Source organism: Papio anubis, chromosome 12 (genome assembly GCF_008728515.1).
Source record: "Papio anubis isolate 15944 chromosome 12, Panubis1.0, whole genome shotgun sequence".
NCBI lineage: Eukaryota > Metazoa > Chordata > Mammalia > Primates > Cercopithecidae > Papio > Papio anubis.
Genome location: NC_044987.1, coordinates 20,226,589 through 20,247,121, shown reverse-complemented (window position 1 = coordinate 20,247,121; position 20,533 = coordinate 20,226,589). Strand labels below are relative to the sequence as shown.

The 20,533-nt window shown below is 48.5% G+C and overlaps 1 protein-coding gene across 5 annotated transcripts in view; it reads left to right on the top strand.

Moving 5' to 3' along the window:
• ZBTB16 (zinc finger and BTB domain containing 16) overlaps positions 1 to 20,533 on the top strand; it is a 196,644-nt gene that overhangs the window by 163,429 nt on the left and 12,682 nt on the right. For all 5 annotated transcript variants that reach the window (XR_004177344.1, XM_003910731.5, XM_017948969.3 and 2 more), the window contains one exon: positions 19,719 to 19,889. Coding sequence is in view for 4 of the 5 variants with exons in the window: in XM_003910731.5 (XP_003910780.1) it covers positions 19,719 to 19,889 (171 nt within the window). In the remaining variant the exon portion in view is untranslated. The remainder of the gene's footprint in view (positions 1 to 19,718; positions 19,890 to 20,533) is intronic.

Genomic DNA, 20,533 nt, shown 5'->3' with positions numbered 1-20,533 from the left:
TTACTCTAACCTGAATGAACAGAAAGTATCATCCATGCTGTTTAATTCTCAGTGGCCTCTTGGACTAGCCTGAAAGTCACAGTTCCCCCATCCCCCAAAATAAACGTTAAGAAAGAAGCAGAAAAGTGATGGAATAAACACTAGGGCTTGTCCTTCTTATTTTTAGGGGTTCTTTTGAGAGGGAGGGATCAGGAAGTGTAGGAGCGAGCAAAGTGATTCTGGGCAGAAACCTGAATGGATGTGGTAAGGATGAGGGATCCTTTGTCTGGTAGCTGGTAAATCCCTAGGGGCTGCCTGTATTGTCACATTTGCTTGTGAAGACACCTGGCATTGTATCCACCACTGTCAGATCATCTCTAGATCCACAAGAACCAGGATCTTTGGCCGGGACTGAGAGCACCTCACATCTGACAAAAGCCTGTTCACCTCGTAAAAGAAACCCACTTTTTATTTTCCTAGCAGGAGGGTGTCAGAGGTCGTGATTTCTGGGCATGCTAGTGACATGGCTTTTGGCATTTCCATTAGCATCCCTGTTCTGGAGAATCCCCATATGCTGTGAAAATTGATCTCAAAACAGTATACCATATATAATCACCATCTGAAGAAGGACGAAACCCCACCAAGAGTGTGATTTGTGGGGGTCCATTGCTTGAGTGTAGAGGGCTCAGCCTCTGAGGTCAGCTTATGTGCCTGAAGGCAGCTCACAGCAGGCCGTGCAGGGAGAACTGAGAGCCTGCTCTGGTCTTGGAGGAGAAAGAGACAGGAAGTGTGCACCAGGAGACATCTACAGCCTCAGGTCCATGTTCCAACAGTGCCCAGGAGTTTCAGGTTTGACTTCAGATCCCAAACTGTAGGTGCTTGTTGGCTGCAATCTCACAGCTTTGGTCGTAGTGTAATAGCAGTTCTGCAGGTCTCCCACCCAGAGATCTGTGTCTTCAATTGATGTGAATGACTCCTCATCAGGAAGGGACATCTGGGTAGCACTGCACTGGGTACTACATGAATGAATACTTCCAGGTTGAGAGGAGAAACCAAACCCGCAAAAGCCTATGCCCTGCTCCTAACACATGTGGATATGAATGTACACCTAAAAATCACATGTATTAAAAGATACGGGAATATATGAGCTCAGAAGCCTGTAACTCATAGGGAATTGGGGCTGGTGGGTGGGTGGGTGGCTTGAGAAAGGAGAGTAAACCAGCATATTTACTTGAGTTGAGGTTGGTCAGAATCAGATAGTAATAGCTTAGGCTCTGAAAATTATAACTTGCTTGGAGCTCTGGCTCAAGCCCACAGAAGTATTAATAGGTTATTTTTAATGTATTTGTTTGTTAATTCATTCAGTAAATATTTATTGAACACCTGTTCGTACTTAGTAGTATATTAGGCTCTGGGAATACAGTGGTGAGCAAATCAGAACCCATGTCTTCATGAGTTTCATACCTTCTAGGGAGACATATAAGAAAATAAGCAAGTCATATACAGGATAAATATTGTTATGTTGGAGGTATAGGATGTTATTAGAGCACACGTGAGCAACCTCCAACTTGGATGGGGTACTGGAGAACCTTCCTGGAGGTGGTGTCATCTAAGCTGTCATCTGAAGGATGAGAAGAAATTAAGACAATGAAGGAATGGGGGAGAAAGGGAAGAATGCCAGGCTGAGAGTCAACATAGGTAAACGTCCAGGGTAGGGAGACAGTAAGACAAGTTCATGGAACTGAAAATGGGAGTAGGGAGGAGGGCTAAGATCTGAGCTTGGAGGAGTAAATGGGCATTAAATGGTGAAAGGCCCCTGAAAACCATTTTAAGTAGTTTTTGCCTTTTTCTGGGGACAATAGGGAAGTAATGAAAGGATCTTAATCAGGAGAGGGACATCAGGTGATGTCGTGGAAAAGTTACTTTGACTACATAGTTGTGACTCAACTGGAGGGTCTAAGCTGAAGGCAGGGAGATTGGGATAATATTGCCATCATTTAGGCAAAAAATATGGTAGTCTGGACCAGTGTCACTCTATGAGAGGGTGGATAAATAAATGCACAAAAAGATACTAGAAATCCGAAGACATTTGGTCATTGATCTCTTTTGAGAGGTGAGAGAGGAATCTAGGCTAATGCCCATCTTTCTTGCTTAGGCAACTGAGTGATAGTGGAGTTGTTTACTGAAATGAAGAATACCAAAAAAAAAGAGCTTTTTTATTGTTGTTGTTAGGATACTGAACAGTTTTCATATTACAGTAGCAAGGTGTGCATGATGTCCAAAGGTAGGGTGTGCCTAGGAGGCATGTGGGTATACAGATGTATCTGGAATTCAGAAGAGACAGACCCACTGGATATGTCCATTTTGGAGCTGTCATCAACATATAAATGCTCATTGAAGCCTTGGAAGTGGGTGAGTTTATATAACAAGAGAATATAGAAAGAGAAGAGAACTTGGAATAGAATCCAGAGGAACCCCAACATATTCCACCCCTCCAGAACAATCCCAATCCATGGTGGAGATTGAGGAGTCGCTGGAAGAAATAGGAGGGAGACCAGAAGAGTGTGGTGTCATGGAAACTAAAGGAGGTTTCAAAAAGAAAAAAGCAGTCAGTTTTAAATGGTGCTGAGAAGTCCCCTAAGAGAAAGACTAAAAAGTGTCTGTTGCACTTAGTGACATGGAAGTCACTGGGTATCAAAGGCAAACAGCTTTGATCTCAGTGGAGTGATAGAGGCAGGAGTGGGATTACAGTGGGTTGAGGAGTTAGTGAGCACTTGGGAGATAGAGGCGGCATGGGTAGGCAGCTGTGGGAGTGGAGGAGGTGACTAGTTAGACTGATCCAAGCTTAGGGGTACAGCAGGCTGGTGAAATTGAAGGATCCCAGGCAGGGGAGTTCAGGAATTGGCCAGAAGTCAATGGGGAGTTGGACGATGGGCCTTGAAGTGTGGGCTGAATATGAAAGAAGTAAGGAAAGGAAAGGCATGCTAGGGAGATTTTTGAAGATCAAATGATGGGTTTGCTGGGAGTAACTGGATGGGAGAATTTAAACGGTGGGAATGAGGTTTGAATATAACACTGTAGAGACAGAGCTCTTCTTGGTGATGAAAGACATGGAGCGTTCTCTATAAGCACCTCCTAGAAGGGGCCTAAGTGCAGCTCATGGTACCTGTCTTAGTCTGTTTTGTGCTGCTGTAACAGAATGCCTGAGAGTGGGTAATGTATACAGAACAAAAATGTATTTGGTTCACAGTTTTGAAGGCTAAGTCCAAGATCAGAGTGCCAGCATCTGGCAAGGGCCTTCTTGCTGCACCGCTCCATGGTGGAAGGCGAGAGGGCAAGAGAGAGCAGAGTGCAAGAGGGGGCTAGATTCATTTTTTCCTAAGGAACCCACTCCCTCGAGAACGACATTAATCCATGCGTGAGGGCAGAGCCCCCGTGACCCAAACACCTCTCATGAAGCCCCACCTCCTAACACTGCTGTATTAAGATCAAGCTTCCAACACAGGAACTTTGGGGGACGCATTTAAACCATAGAAGTACCTAAGTTAAAACACCACAGCCCACTGATTTAAATATCTGTACCCGACACCCTTCTTCACCCAACCCACCGCGTCAGTGTTGTAAGCAGCTACTTTTTCTCCATCCCCTAATCATGTGTCACTGTGATAGACATTTTTCATATATTATCTCTAATCTGCCCAGCAGACTTGCATGGTGGGTACTATGACTTCCTTTCTACAGAAAGGAAGCTAAGACCCAGAGATACTAAGTGATTTGCATATGATTATGTAGCTAGTAAATAAATGGAAGAGTCAGAATTTGAACCCAGGTGTGGTCTGAGTTCAAAGCCCAGGCTCTTTGCTTTGTACTTCTCAGACTGTAAGCTTCTTGGGGCCAAGAAGTATTTTCTTATCATTGCGTAGCCTCCGGGTTTGATTCCTATACAGAATTGGAACTCAAGAAATACGAGGTGTGTGAGTGAGTGAGTGAGTAATTGAGAGAGGGGTACATAAAGTAACTCTCTAATGCTGTTCCCCAAGGGAGATAAAGCACCATCACCCAAAGAGAGAAATAAAGAGCATTGGACACTCATTGGACGGAAGAAAGGAAGAGCAGAAGGATTTGACCATCAAGCGATGCTGGTATTGGGTAGCTAGAACAGAGGTGTCTCTCCTCACTACTGTTTCTGACCAGGGTGCTGGACAGCCTGTGGTTGGCCTGAGAGAGTCAGCCTGAAGGCCTCCATCTGCCCCCGCATCAACCCCAGCTCCAGAGCTGTCAGGGAACGGCCTAGAAACTCCAGAGGAGGAGCTGAAAGGGGAGGTACTTAAGCAACAAAACCCACATGGGAGGAGAGAACCCCAGACCACGAAGTGACGTTCCACTTCCCATTTCCTTTTAGTGTTGGCATCTGAGGCTGGGGTTTCTCTCCAGACCCTCCTTCAGAGTATCCAGGGTTGGCGCATCTGAACATGTGCGGGTGTTGGGGGAGGACCACGCTGCCACTGAGGAGCATGCACGCCACCTAACATGACCTTGGTGTCCAGCCGGATGCCTGCCAGACACTCATCTTCCTTTCTTGAAACTGATTTATAGAATCAGGAGAGCAGCCTACTTGAAAGGAGGGTAGTTCCAGACGTGGGGGTAATGGGAAGTGCTAATGGGCAATGTGGTCTTTTATTTTATTTTTTTCTCGACCATAATGAGATTCCTGTCTCTCCCTCCCCAAATAGCAAGAAGGACAGTATCTTCCTTCCAGGTTTTAAAAGCCTTTGCATGCCACCTGACATTGCATAAAAGCCTCTCCCTCAGGCCTGCGGACTCCCTCTCATTGCTTGCCTGTTCCATAAGCCTATAAATTTACTGTCCCCTGTCCACCACCATCACCACCAGCCTGTTGTGGCAGGGAAGGTGTCCTGGTGAGCCCAGTGGACTCCAGCAGGACTGCAGCAAGGTGGATGCTGCTTTGTGCAGCAGCTGGGGTAGCGCTGTCCCTGAGGCCTGCAGGAAACTCCTGGGGCCCAGGAGGACAGTGGCCCATCACCTCCAGTATTGCACATCACGTGTCCCCCACCTGTGTGCACCGTGCACACCCCCACCCTCCACCTCCTGGGCCCCATGTGCTGGGGGAAGGTGTGGTCAGCAGACGGGAGGATGTCATGCTGGAGGAGTCCCTTAGAACAATAGGAGCTTCACAGGATCACAAGGCCTGTCCCCCTCATGTTACAGATGAGTTGAAGTCCAGAGAAATCAAATAAATTTGTGCAATCCTTTATCCATCTATTCGTCCTTCTCTCCATCCAATAAATATTCATTGAATACCTGTCAGAACCAAGAGATACAGTGCTGTGTAAGAGGAGTGAGGTCGCGGCTCTCATGCAGCTTTCATTCTGACAGGTGGGGAAGACAGCAAACCTTGAACTTAAAGCAAGTCTCTAAGTCTTGTGGGTGTCACAGCTGAAGACTGAGGCTGGGCTTCCTGTAGTGTCCTTTGCAAGGCCCCATGCTCCCTGCTTCCTGGGAGGCCAAGCATTTAGTTTGGCTCTCCATTGCAGATGGAGAAGTTTGAGGGAATAAATCTCAGTTTGGACTAGATACTTTTGGGCGGCAGAAGGATACATGTAGTTTCAGACCAGGATTGGTTTTTAATTTTGGTGAATTATATGTAATGTAAATTGACCTTTTTAACCATTTTAAGAGGACAATTCAGTGGCATTAAATACATTCACATTGTCATGCAACCATCAACACACTCTATCTCCAGAACTCACATAATCCCATAAAACAGAAACTCCGTACCCATTAAACACCAACTCCCCATTCCTTCCCTGGTGCCTAGACAGGGATTCTTAACTTTTTTTGTGCCGTGGACTCCCTGGGCAGTCTGGCGAAACCTCAGAACCCTTCCTCAGAATCAGGTCTGTAAATGCAGAAAGTAAAATACATAGGATTGTCATGGAAACTTGAAATACAGGTGTCAAAATATTTTTAAAAGACCATTTGTAATATAGTCATATGTGTGATTCTTTGTTATCCCATTAACCAATAAGATCAGGCTGTGGTTGAGTAACTACCATATTTTTGCAGGAGTGGCTTCCGTAGATGATATTTTGAGATGACTGCAACATTTCTAGTGCGGTGTGAAAATACCCATCATGTCTACCGGTGACCAAGTAGTTACCAGTACTGCCCATATAACTGGCTAGTTGCTTATATTCCTAATAGAAGGAGCTACTGAATTTCAGTTGGAGGTTGGTGAAAATAAAGATGTCACTTTTTCCCCTCTCTCGGTTCACCAACCTCCTGAATTCTGTCCCTGGACGGCTTAGGGGTTCCGTGGACTCCAGGTTAAGAAGCCGTGCCTAGACCTGAGCTTCCTCCCCTTTTCTGCCTAGAGGGGCACTGCATGGGGCTGGGAGCGTGCTGATGCATAAATAGGACGTTGTGAGTGAAGCTGTCCCTGTGCAGGGCATCACAGGAGCCCAGCCCAGGGGAAAGGTGCCCCCACTTTCCCCAGGCCGCCAGCCTGCTGTCTGAGGTGGGCGGGGCCAGTGCCCCCTAGAAGTGTGCCTTCTGGCAGCTTCCCCCGCCCCCTTCCACCCTCTTGTCCAAGGGCTCAATGCAGAAGGTAGCCATATGGTCCTTTGTGGACACATTTTCCCTAGTACAGTATCTTCCTGGTGTGAATGCAGGGCCTGGCGGGCGCCCTGGTGTCAGCTGTCCCTCCCCTTCCCTGGTGCCCCATCCCCCACAGCCAGCCCAGAGAGTAGCAGGTTGTGGGGAGTCGGGGAGCCCTGCAGAGTCGGGGTGAGTGAGGAGTCTTTCAGTAACACCCACCCACACACTCACACAGAAAACTGTTGAAGTGAAGTCAAATGTCTCAAAGTCAGATCCCTTTTTAGTATGAATTTGCTGTGTCTCATTCTGAGCACTAATTCCAATTTAATTGCAAGTGGCCTGAAGCCTCTTCAATAGGAGTAACAAATGGTTTGATTTTGTAAACTTCATCAGACTGCATTTTAAATGCGACACAGTAGCCCAACTCGAATGCCAATGAAGCACTGGAGTAGCTCTCTGTTTACTAATTATCCGTTTTTACTCCAAGCCACGCTGGCTGGCTTGTCTGATTAAATCGGATTTGTGGGATAGAGAACAGCTAGCAGAGTTTTCTCTATAGTAAACGAGATTGAAACTATGGGCCGCCTGGCTGCACACTGTAAATTATATTTCCCTTTAAAGGGGACGTGTCTCTTTTATTTCTCTGTCATCCCTCCTGCATATTAAACTTGACGGTACAGAAGTGTACTCGGCTGCTTCTAAATCCAGCCGCTCGCCCTCCACCTGGTAGCCCACTCTCACTTTCTGTGATTTCCGTCTCCCTCTCTGAAGGACTGGAAAGGAAATTGGTAGCTACATTCTTTGCTCCTTTATCTTTTTAACCCTTTTCTTTTCTTCCCCTTTATTCTGGAATTGACTTTTCATTATTCCATTATTTTCAAAGGTACCTGTGATGACATGGATGCCGAGAAACTATATTGAGTTAGCTAAAAGAGAGTTCTAGCAACAGAATTTACCAGGACCTAACACAGATTAGGTTTTAGCCTTTCAGAAAGATGTGAAGGTGGGTGGTATTGGGCGGGGGCAGGCAGGGGTTGGGCATGAATTGGTAATGATAGTTTGAATAGTGAAAAGAGAGTCAATTTCTGAAAAATCAAATGTGTTCCTTTGGTCCACCTGGAATGATGAAATCCTTTCCTCTGAACACAGTGAAATCAGAATCACCTGATTTCTACCTGTGGTCCAGTGGAGAAGGCCGTGGTGCAGGTGCTGGAAGGGTAAATGTTGGTGGTCGCACCCTCTCGGTTGAAGCCCAGGTTGGGGCAGTGGGTGTGTCCTCGTTCTACTCCCTGGCTGGTTCTGGGTCTGGCGTGGAGCTCCTGGGCTCGATTTATTGTGTATTCCTCTGACCCTAGGAAAGCAAAACAACCTCTGCCCTTGGTCCTTCCTATATTGTGCACATGCGTGTGCAACACACACACACATGCACGCACATGAAACAAACGCAAGGAACCCTGAATCAGGTGTAACCAGGCTGTGCGTACATTCTGCCATTGCTAAGACCAACTCTATGAGCGCAACCTGCCCTGCCCTTGTTCTTGGTGTCTGTGTATGTGCTGGGAACTTTTTTATATCTTGATTTGCTTCTGAATGTCCTGCAAAATTAACAGTATCTGTCTGCACTTTTCCCTTTTTGGCTATTGTGTGCCGTACAGTATGGGAAGGCCACATGGTGTCTCTGATATTGATAGCCTGGTTACCGTGGGAATGAATGCCCACCACACTCTCAGGCCCCCAGCTCTCCTTTTAATTGTTGACAGTAAAAAGCGTTTAAATGCTGCTTAATTTGTAATCATCTTCTGCGGGGGTGGGGGGAAGGAGAGGCACCATTAAAATGTCAGTAAAATGAATACATCCTCTCCTTTTTTGTTATTTTGTTTTGCTTATTTATATGGGGTAGTTTTTGTTTTCATTGCCCAGTGTTTGTGAGGTATTTAAATGGCGCTGAAACAATCAGTATTTCATTTTATTTTGAATTTCTGTCTCGCCCAACCCCTGCTCCCCTCCCCACTCCATTCTGTCTCCCTGGGCCTTTGTCTTGCCTCTGTCTCTCTCTCTTTTCTGTCTAGGTCTCCTGCCTCCTGCCTCTGCCTCCACCTCCCTATCTCTGAAATACATTGGGGTTTACTGGAAATTGTACAGGAGAGCCTAGCTGAGGTTTTTGGGGGTTTTTTTTCCCCAGAGACCCCACTCCTGAGCTGCAGTTTCTCTCCTGGGGCCTCAGGATGACTTTGGGAATGTCTGAAACTAGAGAGAGTGACCGTCTATAGAAAGCGTCTTTAACACTTGAAGAATACTAGAGATGAAAGAGTCCTGGGAGTAACTTATTGTCCAGACAAGGAAATTGGGTCTTACCTTCACGCGGAAGCTCCCGTGCCTCCCGTTAAGCTCTGGACACACTGCCAGAATGTAAATGCCTACTATGTGTTGGACACTACGGTCTTGTAATGAAACTGCTAGATTCAGAGGGTCTGGTTCTCTGACTTGCCCTCTGTGCAGGGTTTCTTGGGGGTCTTCTCTGTCATTCTAGTGCTGGGGGCTTGGGAGAGAAAGCTTCCCCTCCATACTCCCCACCCCAACTGCCCAGCCCTCACCTGGCACAGAGGGGCTTCAGGTACTCTCAGACCCAGCTACTCAATAATTGCCTCTGTGAGTGTTGAGCCAGTTCTAGGAGGTCTTAAGCTGCTAACTGGTAGTCCCCTAGAAAAGGGACCTAGAGGTTCTCTCAAGTCTTGTGAAATTTTCCCATCTTTCTAAAAATCCCCATTTCACAGTGCTGCTTGAGAAAGGTTGAATCTAGATTGGTACCCAGCAAGTGCCCAGTCAATGTTGGATCCTTTCTTTGCCTTGTCTGTGACTGCCCCTCTGTCAGCCTAAGAATGTGGTTCCCTTTTAGTTAAAGGGATTCTCTTTAGCTAAAAGAAAGCTATCAAGTCTGACTTTGAAAGAGAAAATGCTGACGTCCATCTCAGTGGGAGAAAGGACCATTCAACCTGCCAGCACCCTCTTCAATAGAATTATTGAATATTAGAGTGGAGAAAAACCCTTTAAGGATCACTTATATCCCTCTTCATTTTACTGATGAGGAAACGGAGGCCCAGAAAGGTCTAGTAACCCACCCAGGAGTGCACAGCGAGTTAGTCACTGAGCCAGGACTAGAGGCCAGGTTTTCTACTCTTTTGTTCCTGTTCAGTTGGGAGTCTGCAGTAAAAAGCCACGTGAGGGCAAGAGGATGCCTGGGATGTGAAGATCCTGGCCTGCCCTTTCATGCTGTGTCCCGATGTTCCCCCACCCGCTTTGGGGCTGCTTTTCCTGGAAGCCTCTAAGATTAGCTGAATTTCAGACCAAGGGATCCACGTTTCTTGCAGTGCTCATGCAGCCTTGCAGAGGGTTACAGGCAGAATACATGCCAGGGAATGGATTTAGGAAGAAACTGATTGTAGCTTTTGATTTATTTGCTACCCACCTACCCCCAAATGCAGGAAGTAGGGAGCCCTTTGGCTTTAGGAATCCTGAGAGTAAACAGGTGCCTGTCTCTCTCCTTTGAACTTTATTTCTACAGAACAAGCAGTGTAGAGAAACCAGGGAAAACAGTTCTCTGCATCTTGGGAGAAGTTGTTGAGCACGGGGCGCCTCAAGTCGGCACCATGCCTACCTGCTCCATCCCACGGTCCATCATTCTCCCAGCCTGATCCCATCTCAGAGGCACCTCTCTGCCAGCACGGGCAGTACCTGAGAGAGGCTTCCACATCAGATGCCCCACCAGGGATGGGCTGGGTTGGGCTGGGCTAGGCTAGGCTAGGCTTGCTCTGCAGAGCTGGGCTAGGTTAGGCTACTGCAAGCCGCCCTTCTCTCTGGGTTGTTGAAGTTGGTCCGATTTTTCAATCGTGGGCCAATTAGTTTCACAAATGGGGGCCCCCGTGGTGCCAGGGCACATTTGTTCCGGGCCTGCGCACTGGCCAGGCCCCATTGTTCTGCCGCCCACCCCCGTGTGGGCCCATTGTCCTCGCCCCCAGCGGGTGCTGCTTACCGCTGATTTATACGGGCAGGCGTCCTGCGGGCTCCAGGCTTCTCTGCCACAGCTGGCGGAGGTGCTTAAGGCCTTGGACCCCGTGACCTTTGCCCTAGTCCTGCTGTCATTTTGAAAGTTACAGACCAGAGGGCTGCATACCTCTCCGGATTTACTTTCCACCCCAACTCACCCGCCCCCCCGCCACTGCACGCGCGTGCATGCGCGTGCACACACACACACACACACACACAATCCCTTTCCTTCTTCCTCTGCTTGCTCTTGGAGAAGTTTTAATTCATTCTGGAATGTCTGGAAGCGTCCAGCCACTGGACTGGAAACCAAGAAGGAGCTGCTGGGGCAGGTGGGAGGTACTAGCCGAGGATATTAGTCTCCGCTGATGTGCCTGGAAGCAGCTACTTCCCGGAACAAGGTTTTTAATCCTCGGATTCATTAGTTCCATATCGGATGCTGGGAGGAAGGGAGGAGGATGTTGCCATCGGTGTGGCACTGCCAGAGAACCAGGACTTGATTTGGCATCTTCCAACTTAGCATGCACCCTTCCTGCCCGGGGCCCCTGAACCCTAGAAAGGGGAACCCAGAGTAGGAGGTAGATTGAATGTGAAGGTGGTTTTGTAGCCCAGTACAAAGATGCAGATCTTGTCCCCTCTTAACCCGTTTATTCTCTCTCTTCTTGCAAACCAAACTCCTCTCCTCCTTTTTTTAAAACCTCCTTCCCTTTTTTTATCCACCCCTTTTCTTGTCCCCCTCCCTCATTTTCTCCCCTTCTTGAGCTCGTTTGTTGGTGTGATTGACAAAATTAGTAAATCCATTCATGTTACTTTTATTGTGCAGGTCTCAATAAATCCCCCATGTCCAGGGCGCACCTTAATGAGCTAGTGAGCTGACAAATTTGTTTACTGTAGCTGGAGGTGCCGAGTAATGAAATGCACTTGTGTCTGCAGCTCACTGCTAAACAAATACACGGTTTTCCGGGAGCCAGCTCTGCTAGCTGCTGTGCCTGAGGACGCAGCCACATTCCCCAAGAGACTGAAAGTTGTATGTGTGCATGTGTTTTAAAAAATGTAATCACTCTCCCATCCACTGCCTAGTTTTAAAACAAATCTGAATCAGCTGCTCAAGCTCCTCCCCTTTTTTTGTTATGCAATGAAGATGCTTTTGCTCCCTTGACTGACGGTATTGAAACCATAACATTCCCCCTTTCTCTTGTGGAAATAGAATGTCATACAGATGTATAGATGCCTTCCGTGATTCTACGCAGATAAGAAAGGAAGGAAAAAGAGGCAGAGAAGGCTGGATAAAGAGACCTAAAATTGACAAGGATGAAATTGACAAGTGATGCTAAGGTTTTTGGCTCTTGGCTTGGTTTGGGAAGATGTAACTGAGTACCTCAGCAGTAGGTGACTCTATACACAGGAGACAGACACCCATGCGTGAGCTCAAAGCTAATTGAGTTTGAGACAAGCCTTCCAAGATGGTATCTTAGTGTATCCTACCCTAGTAAAAGCAACTGGGGAACTTGTCTCTCACTCACCAGCAGCTGATTGGAGTTTGCAGGGTTCAGTGGGCTGATTTGACCTTCAGTGCCCACATAGCTAGCCTTCTGAGGAACGCTGGGAGTGCAATAGTGCATCCTAAATGATCCTGAAACTCATGCTCAAGAGGACAACCAGAGAAATAAAGAGAGGGCTGTTGGCCCTTAATCCAGTAGATTCCTTAAAAAGGAGCTGAGCCCTAAATGATAGCACAGGGGAAGTCAAAATGGAGGAGCCACTCAGATTCAAGGGCTGGACTTTGTTCCTTTCTGTCTATTCCTCACCTCACCCCAGCCTTCTCCATCCTCTTAAGATGCAGACAGAACCTTCCTGCCTTGGGTAGGAGTCAACCCGGTGCTGCTTGTCTCTGCCTCTCTGTCTTGCAGAGTGGATGGTGCAACTCTGCTACCTTTTTCAGCAGCACCCTGGGGGCAAAGGGAGGAGAATATGGGCGAAAGGAAAAGGCATCAGTTTATGTCAAGGTTTGAGTGTGTGGTCACGAAGGTTGCCCATGCTGGAGATGGTGTCTTAGGAAAGAGTCATCCCCAGGATGTCAGAGGGAGCAGAAAGACATATCTGAAGGATTTGGGGGCTAGGGGTGGAGGGAGAGGGACGTTTCTAGTTTAAATCAAGGTTTTCACACCCTCCTAAATTTGATATTTTCTTTCTGTGGGGAGAAGCAGCTTTCGGGGTGGCAGGGTTGGGTGAGGTTGGGTAGGATTGGACATGAGAAGCCCCTCTGGGGTACATGTGCACGCACACACACACACGGGCATGCACACGCCCCAGCACATGCACACACAGCAGTCCCAGCCTGCTTACCAAAAAAAGCTGGAGTATATTTAGATCCCTCTGCTCCTTTGATTAAGAAACTGCTTATAGCAGGAGATAATAAGAGCTTTGCTCCAAGAAGGTGTAGCACCTGAACATCTTCTCCAGCTGTGTACCCCTCTGATCCTCTTCCTTCCCATCTATTAAAGAGATAATTGGTATGGAAATGGCACAGGTGTAAACATGAGGGGTTTTGTGTTTCATAATTTCAGACCCCGTCATCACCTGGGTGAAATACCCTAGGTCTATGTCATCCCTTCTGCCTCTATTCCACCCTGGCCTGGCTTTCTCCCTTTCTCTCTTTTTCTTTTTTTTTTCTTTCATTCTCCTTTTTTTTTTTTTCTAAAGTTAAGCTTGTTTTAAATTGGAAGACTTTGAGTCATACATGCCCTGTAGTCAAAACTGGCTGTATTGGCACTTGGGGGTCTGGTGTGGGTCACCTTCCCTGGAGATACAATTTATGCAAATGTGGTCCCAGATATTTGCATGGACCCTGCCCATATTACTAAGAGTCATGCTCCTTGAGTCTTGATAGCGTCATCCTTTCCACATGCATCCCCTTTTCCTACTTCGGATTCCCTTTGAGCAGATACCCTGGGAGTCCAGGCTAAGACTGAGTCCCATTCATTCTTCAGAAGAGCAGAGGTGCTAATTCCTTGACCTGAAAAATTATTTTCTTGAGTAAAAGCTGACTTATATATCTGATTTACATTGAAATGTACAGATTGAGAGAAAGCAATACATTTGTAGGATTTACATAATCAAAAACATTTGTCAGTTGCATCCTAACAGGACTATGAAGTTAGGGCTGGAAAGGGCAGATTAGTTATGAATTCTCTTTCCTAGATGAAGAAACCGAGGTTAAGGACAACAGCTGCCTGGACTAGGATCACAAATCCAAGAAGGGCTGCACCTCTGGGCCAGAATTGGGATCTTTGTACTGTTTCACTGTAAAGTATGGCAACACCAATCCTTCTATGGTCTGGGTCTTTGCTTCTGAGCAACAGAGCTCAGACATGGAGTAAGAACTAAGGAGTCCTGTCCAGCCCACCAGACAGACACAGGAGGTCTCACTGAGATCTGCTGCCTGTGGGTCACTTGTCATTACTGATTTCCAAGGAGAGTGGTTGGATGCCTCTTAGTCGTGGTTTCATTTGTGGACTGTGGTCTGAACTTTCCGCATCCCTAGCCCTCTGTACCATGACTCTCCTCATACCTCCTCCCCCACCCTTTGTGACTGTCTCACAGCCCCTTATTTATTTACTAATTCAACATGCAGTTATTAAGTGCCTACTCTATATCAGGCCATGTGCTGTGTGTTGGGGAATATAAAGATGAATACAATAGTTCCTACTTTGGAGGCTTATAATCTATTAGGCAGAGCTGAAAGTCCAAAATAAATGCAATACAGGGCTGTACCACACCAGATAAAACAGTGAGGGATTTCAGAGGAAGATGGTGTTGTTGGCACTGAATCCTAAGTGGTGTAATTCCTCAAAGATGCCTTCTCTAGGCTTCCCAGAAAGCAGCAGTCCAGAGACAACAAAACAGCTTAGGCATGTGTATTGTGCAGGGCTGCCATGACTCACGCCATGACTCACGATCCAGGTTGTTCACGGCACAAGGGTACCCAGCTGAGAAGGAAAGAGCCCAAAACCCAGCCCTCTCTGTACTCACCAGGTCTGTGGGGCTGCCCAGAGGAGGAGACATGATTTTCTAGTTCAGATGAAGGTGGTGTTTGGCTGGCATTGGCTCTGTGACCACGTTATAAAGTTTTTTCATGTGGATGTCTCATTCGATGTTCTTGATAACCACAATATGGTGGATAAGGAGCAAATGGATCTGGCGAAGTAAAATGACTTGCTCAGGGCCACAAGGCAAGTATATGGGAGAGCTGGGACCCCTCTGCTTCTTTTCCTTCCCCTGTGTCATGCGGACCATTTGACTTCTGAGGGTCTTGTTCATCCAGTCAGAGCACCTCCCCTCTCCCCACTGGTACCAGGCCTGACGTCTCTCCATAGCAGAGGACAGAACCCAGGTGTTGAAGGGAGCAGAGTGTTCCAGTGCTTCCAGGCCCCCCTGCCCCGCCGCACATCTCACTGCAGCTAATGAATTGCTAATACAATTTTCTAGATAATTTTATTTCCATAGTCCCACATTTTAATGTGTTTCCAAAAGCTAGCATTTATTTGCTTAATCTCCCAGTGTAATAGAATCTGCCCTGACTCATCATACATGCGAACAATCAGCTAGGCTGAAACAGCAGCAAATTGTTTAATAACTCACATCTAGTCTCTAGATTCTTAACTCACATGCACCAATAGCTTTTCTTGTGTCTCATCCACATCTCCCCCGCCCTTTCCCTTTTTTTTTTTTTAAAATACTTTTCTATCATCATAGCTGTTAGTCTCCAAGCAGAAGAATGGGGGAAGTGGATGCTGAGTCTCAGAGGCCCCCCTTTCTTCCCCTGGGAGCCTTGGTTGGTGGATACGTGGCCAAGGAGCACCCCTGCACCTTGTGGAATGTCCCAGGAAAGGGAGAGAGACCACTGTAGGGACATCATGGCATTTCCTTTCCAGGTGGTGACCATATAACTTCCAGCCTGTTGGCCAGGTGTGGAACTTGCCATCTGGGATTTTGTGCCTGCCACTCCTCCCTGGCTGTCCCACCTTTCTAGGATTTTCTCTCTCCCCTGCCCTGGCAGCCTCTGCCCTGGTCTGGTCCCTACCGTCCTCCAGTGGCGCATCAGCCCTCTCGCTGCTTCTCACCACTTGCTGCTGCTGTTAGTCCCTATGTGTGTCCAGAGTCACTGGCTTCAAACACAGGTCAGATCGTGCTAGCACCACTCGTCTTAGTCAATTCAGGCTGCTATAACAAACTGCCACAGACTAGGTGGCTTATACACAGCAGACATACATTTCTCACAGCTCTGGAGGCTAGGAAGTCTGTGATCAGGGTGCCAGCATGTTCGAGTTCTGGTGAGGGTCCTCCTCCTGGTTGCAGACTGCTGACTTCTCTGTGTCCTCACATGGTGGAAGGGGCTGGCTAGCTCTCTGGGCCCTCTTTTACAAGGATACTCATCCCATTTTAATTACCTAATTATCTCCCCCCAGGCCCCATTTCCTAATACCATTACCTTAGGGGTTAGGGTTTCAAAAAAGGAATTGGAGGGGGACCCAGACATTAGGATCCTACCAACCCTTGGTCCTTTCCTGGCACTGCATTGCCTGTAGAATCAAGTCCAGTCTGTCCTACCTGGCATGTACAGCCCTCTATGGTCTGACTCCCATCTCCCAGCTTGTCTCCATCCCCAGGGCCTGACCTTGGCCCCATCTGCTCTGACATTTGCCAGCGGTGTCTCTCTCCTTAGCCTGGCACATGTGTCCCAATTTCTTGTCCTTTGCTTCTCAAACACTGTTTACTTGTAAAAGCCTAACTCAAAATCTCAGAAGCTCTTGGAGTCGCCCTGCCTTACCCTCCGGGTGGTTGTTAACTCAGCGTCTCCCACTAGTCTGGGACCCAGTTTCTCTGCTCAGCCTCAGCCTGCCCCTGGTCACCTAGCACAGTGCCTGCACTTGGCAGTGGCTCAGTGAGTTGGCTGAATGGACATGAAGTGGGTTCAGGCCACCCTGAGAAGTAGGGACAGCATAGTGGGGCAGCATCTAGGGGTCTTGGGAAGACCAAGGGGGCAGAGTGCCATGGTCTGCCTTGCTGGGTGATATTGACCCTCAGAGCACCTCTGGGTCTGGCTGTGTAGGCTGAGATGTCCCACTGGCAATGCCATTCATGTTCGTCTGCCCAGGTTCCTTCCATGCAGGGGATCTCAGAGGATGCATAAGGAGGAGTCTTGGCTCTTAAAGGGCATGGCTGACCCACAAAGCCTACTCAATCCTACTGATTTAAGGTAGCTGTTTGAACACCTGGCTTAATTTGGGCTCTCTGTGGGGTGGGGGTTAAGGGCAGAGAGGGGGTAGATGCTGGGGGCCCTCAAGGTGAAGAACTGGGGGCCACTGGGCACAGAACGCATTGCAGATGCACTGTGCTCCTTTGTATGTAGGCCAAGCAGGGAGGGATATTGAAGACTCACTGTCAACTCTTGGCACTGCTTCTGTCCGGAAAGATACATCTCTCATTATGTACCCCTCCAGCAAGTGGAGCTGAATACCCTACTCAACATTTCCGAGAGACCTTGGTGGCTCCCAGTGGGATTGCACGGCCTCAGAGAGCTATGTCTTGTGACCCAGCCCCAGCATCCGCCTACTCCTGGCCAGGGGCTCTCTAGCCATTGCTGGAGCTGTACTAGAGGCAGGGGTGCTCTGTACTGTCCTTACCGGGCCTCTTCCAGGGTAAGCACAGACAGGTGGGCAGCTGGCCCCAGAGGCAGCATTGAGCCCAACCCCATGGTTTCTGAAAGCAGACACACCGAGATATTTTCAGATCCCAACTCTGCCTCTTTCTGTGTGATCTTAGGCAAGTTATTTAATCTCTCTGTTTTCCGCTAGTAAAAAGGGGGATAAGAATGCCTGCCTTGTAGGATTGTAAGTTTTAAATGAGCCGACAACATAGAAAAAGCACCTAGCATAACACCTAGTTTTGCTCCCCTTCCTTCCTGCTTTTTGACGGCCAGGAGAAAAATCCAGTGCTGGCTGCTATTCCCATTCTCTGCTCAGCCTTCCTGATTGCTGGCGAGATGGGGTGTGGCTCCAGGTGCTTAGACCTCAGTGTCTGCAAAGGGAAGGGGTATCAGGGTGAGTATGAGGGACACAGAAGTGTAGGGGACCGTGAGAGGTGGACCTTGCCTGCCTACTAGTCCATCTTAACCCAGCAATGAATGGGACAGAGGTGGTGAGGACCAGGCCTCTCCTTGCTATCTCTGTCGATGGGCCAGGAAGGCAGGGAGGTTCTTCGTGCCATCCCTTCTCTTCCCCCTACCTTCTACCAGACACTTCTCAATTCCATGCTGAGCAGCCCATGGCTTCCAGCAGCCAAAGCTTTGCCCCCTGCCCCCACCCACTCTGGACTGGGCTGACAGATGCTAGGCCTACTTACCTTTCCTGCTTGTGCCCCCCACACAGGGGACAGCAGTGTGGGGCCAAGTGCAGGTGATATTGCCCAGGTACCAGCACAGAGACGTGCAGATGGGCCTGCCAGGGGGCTCCTGTGCTCAGGAAAACAGAGCCCAAAAGGCTGGGCACCGAGCTGCCAGTTAGGACTCACACACAAGGTCAGATACTTCCTCCCGTGGTGCTGTAGCTGGAAATTTCGGCCATGGCTCCAGAGCAGCATCAGAAAGGGGTTGGTAACAAACAGAAAATAGCAGCCTATATTTGTGGGGTACTGTGGGAGTGAACAGCCAGTTAGAATTAAATGAAAATCTCACATCACTCGCTAGCTTTCAATCATTTGACAGTTGCCCGTCGGGTTTGGGATGGAACCTAAAGCTCTTGACGTGGTTTGCAAGACCCTGCATGGCCTGGCCCTTACCTTTCCCTTTAGCCTCCTCTTCTTCTTCCCCAGCTGCACTGCACCATTCCTCTGTCTGATCCTCCCACCGGCCACGTTTCCCTTTGGCCCAGAGTGTTCACAGACACTATTCCATCTTCCCGATTCCGCCATTCACCTGGTGTTCAGGGTGACGTCGGTCATGAGAGCAGGCACTTGGCATACTTTTCCGTGGTTATATCCCCAGTGCCAAAAAGACAACGTTACTTGTAGAAGGCACCAACTCATACTTGTTGAGTGAATGAACCTAAGATTCATGCTTTAGTGAGTGGAGAAGTAGTTAAAAAAAAAAAAAATCAAAAAACAAAAACAGGGTCTGTATCTAGTCTTGGGAAAGCATTAAAATCTAGGGTGCGTGGGTGTGAATCCCAGCCCTGCCACTTATGAGCTCTATGGCAGGAGTCCCCAGACCCTGGGCCTGTGAGGAGCTGGGCTGCACAGCAGGAGGCGAGCGAGTGAAGCTGAGCTCCACCTCCTGTCATATTAGTGGCGACATTAGATTCTCATAGGAGCATAAACCTTATAGGGAATTGTGCATTCACAGGATCCAGGTTGCACGCTCCTTAAGAGAGTCTAATGATTAATGCGCTTGAATCATCCCGAAACCATCCCCCCACCATACGTGGAAAAATTGCCTTCCATGAAACCAGTCCCTGGTGCCAAAAATGTTGGGGACTGCTGCTCTATGGGATTTTGGCCTAAGTAGTTAATCTCTCTGTGCCTCAGTCTCCTTGTCTAAGGGGTGAGGATAACAGAGGCTAGCTTTTGGAGTTTTGGATTTATATTAGTTACGTTAGAACAATAGCTGGCCCGTGGTATCTTTGTCATTGTTTGTCCTCACAGGGTCTACCTTGCCTCCCCCACTTTTTGCCCCGGACTCTGCGAAGTCCATCTGGTATGTGCCCTCTTAGTATTTTGCTGCCTTTTACATACTGCCTGACACAGTTGCACATTACCCTTGCTGTTGTGATGGATTTGATCAGTGTCTATCCTTCTCCCGCTAGACTTTAGCTTCCAGAGCTCAGGAACAACGTCGATTTTGCCCATCCCTGGGGCCACATACTGGGTGCTCAGTGTTGCACAGCCTGGGCCAACTCTGGATTTGCCCCTGAGCATGGGGATTTGGAAGTGTGAGTCCCGACACTGGCTCTCACTCCAGATGGGTAAAGAATGCGCCTTGTGTTCCCAGCCTTCTGAGGCGCCCCCTTTCCTGTCTCCCACAGGCACTGACATGGCCGTCTTCTGTCTGCTGTGTGGGAAGCGCTTCCAGGCGCAGAGCGCACTGCAGCAGCACATGGAGGTCCACGCGGGCGTGCGCAGCTACATCTGCAGCGAGTGCAACCGCACCTTCCCCAGCCACACGGCCCTCAAACGCCACCTGCGCTCACATACAGGTAGGTCAGTGAAGCTGATGGGTGGATTTGGGTCTCTGGGAGCCAGTCTCTATATTTACCTCCAAGGATGCAAAGTGGAGGTGGTGGGCTGAGTCAGCCCTCAGTCCTTCTGCTCAAGGCTTGGACGTGCAGGGGCTGCCTGGCATGCAGGTAAATGTGGACAGTTCTCCCAGTCCCCTCCTGCGGACCGTCGGTTCAGTCTTTCCATGTTCAACACAGGATGCTCATTAAAACGGCAGGCTCTTGGGTCCCACTCTCAGAAACTTTTATTCCATGGGGCCAGGGTGGGGTCCCAGATGCAGCATTATTAATACGTATTCCCAAGGGATTCTCATGTAGGTAGACCCAAAATGAATTTTGAGAAAAACTGACCTGCTGGGTCTCTTAACAGTGTCTGCCCTGCCTCCCACCACTCTTGATGCCCCTCCACGCCATCCATACACATTTCTGAAGTCAGCTTCGGGCTTCTGAGGGCAAGTTGAAGAAGTCCTACTTTCCCCACAATAACAAAGGCCTGTACTTGGACCTTAACCCTGTTTAGGGAAGACAAGGAGGGCATTTAAACAATGAGCAATGAAATACTGCTTCTCAGCCAGTTCCAGGTGATGGGACAAGGGAGGGGTTATGAGCTAAGGAGGCTGGGC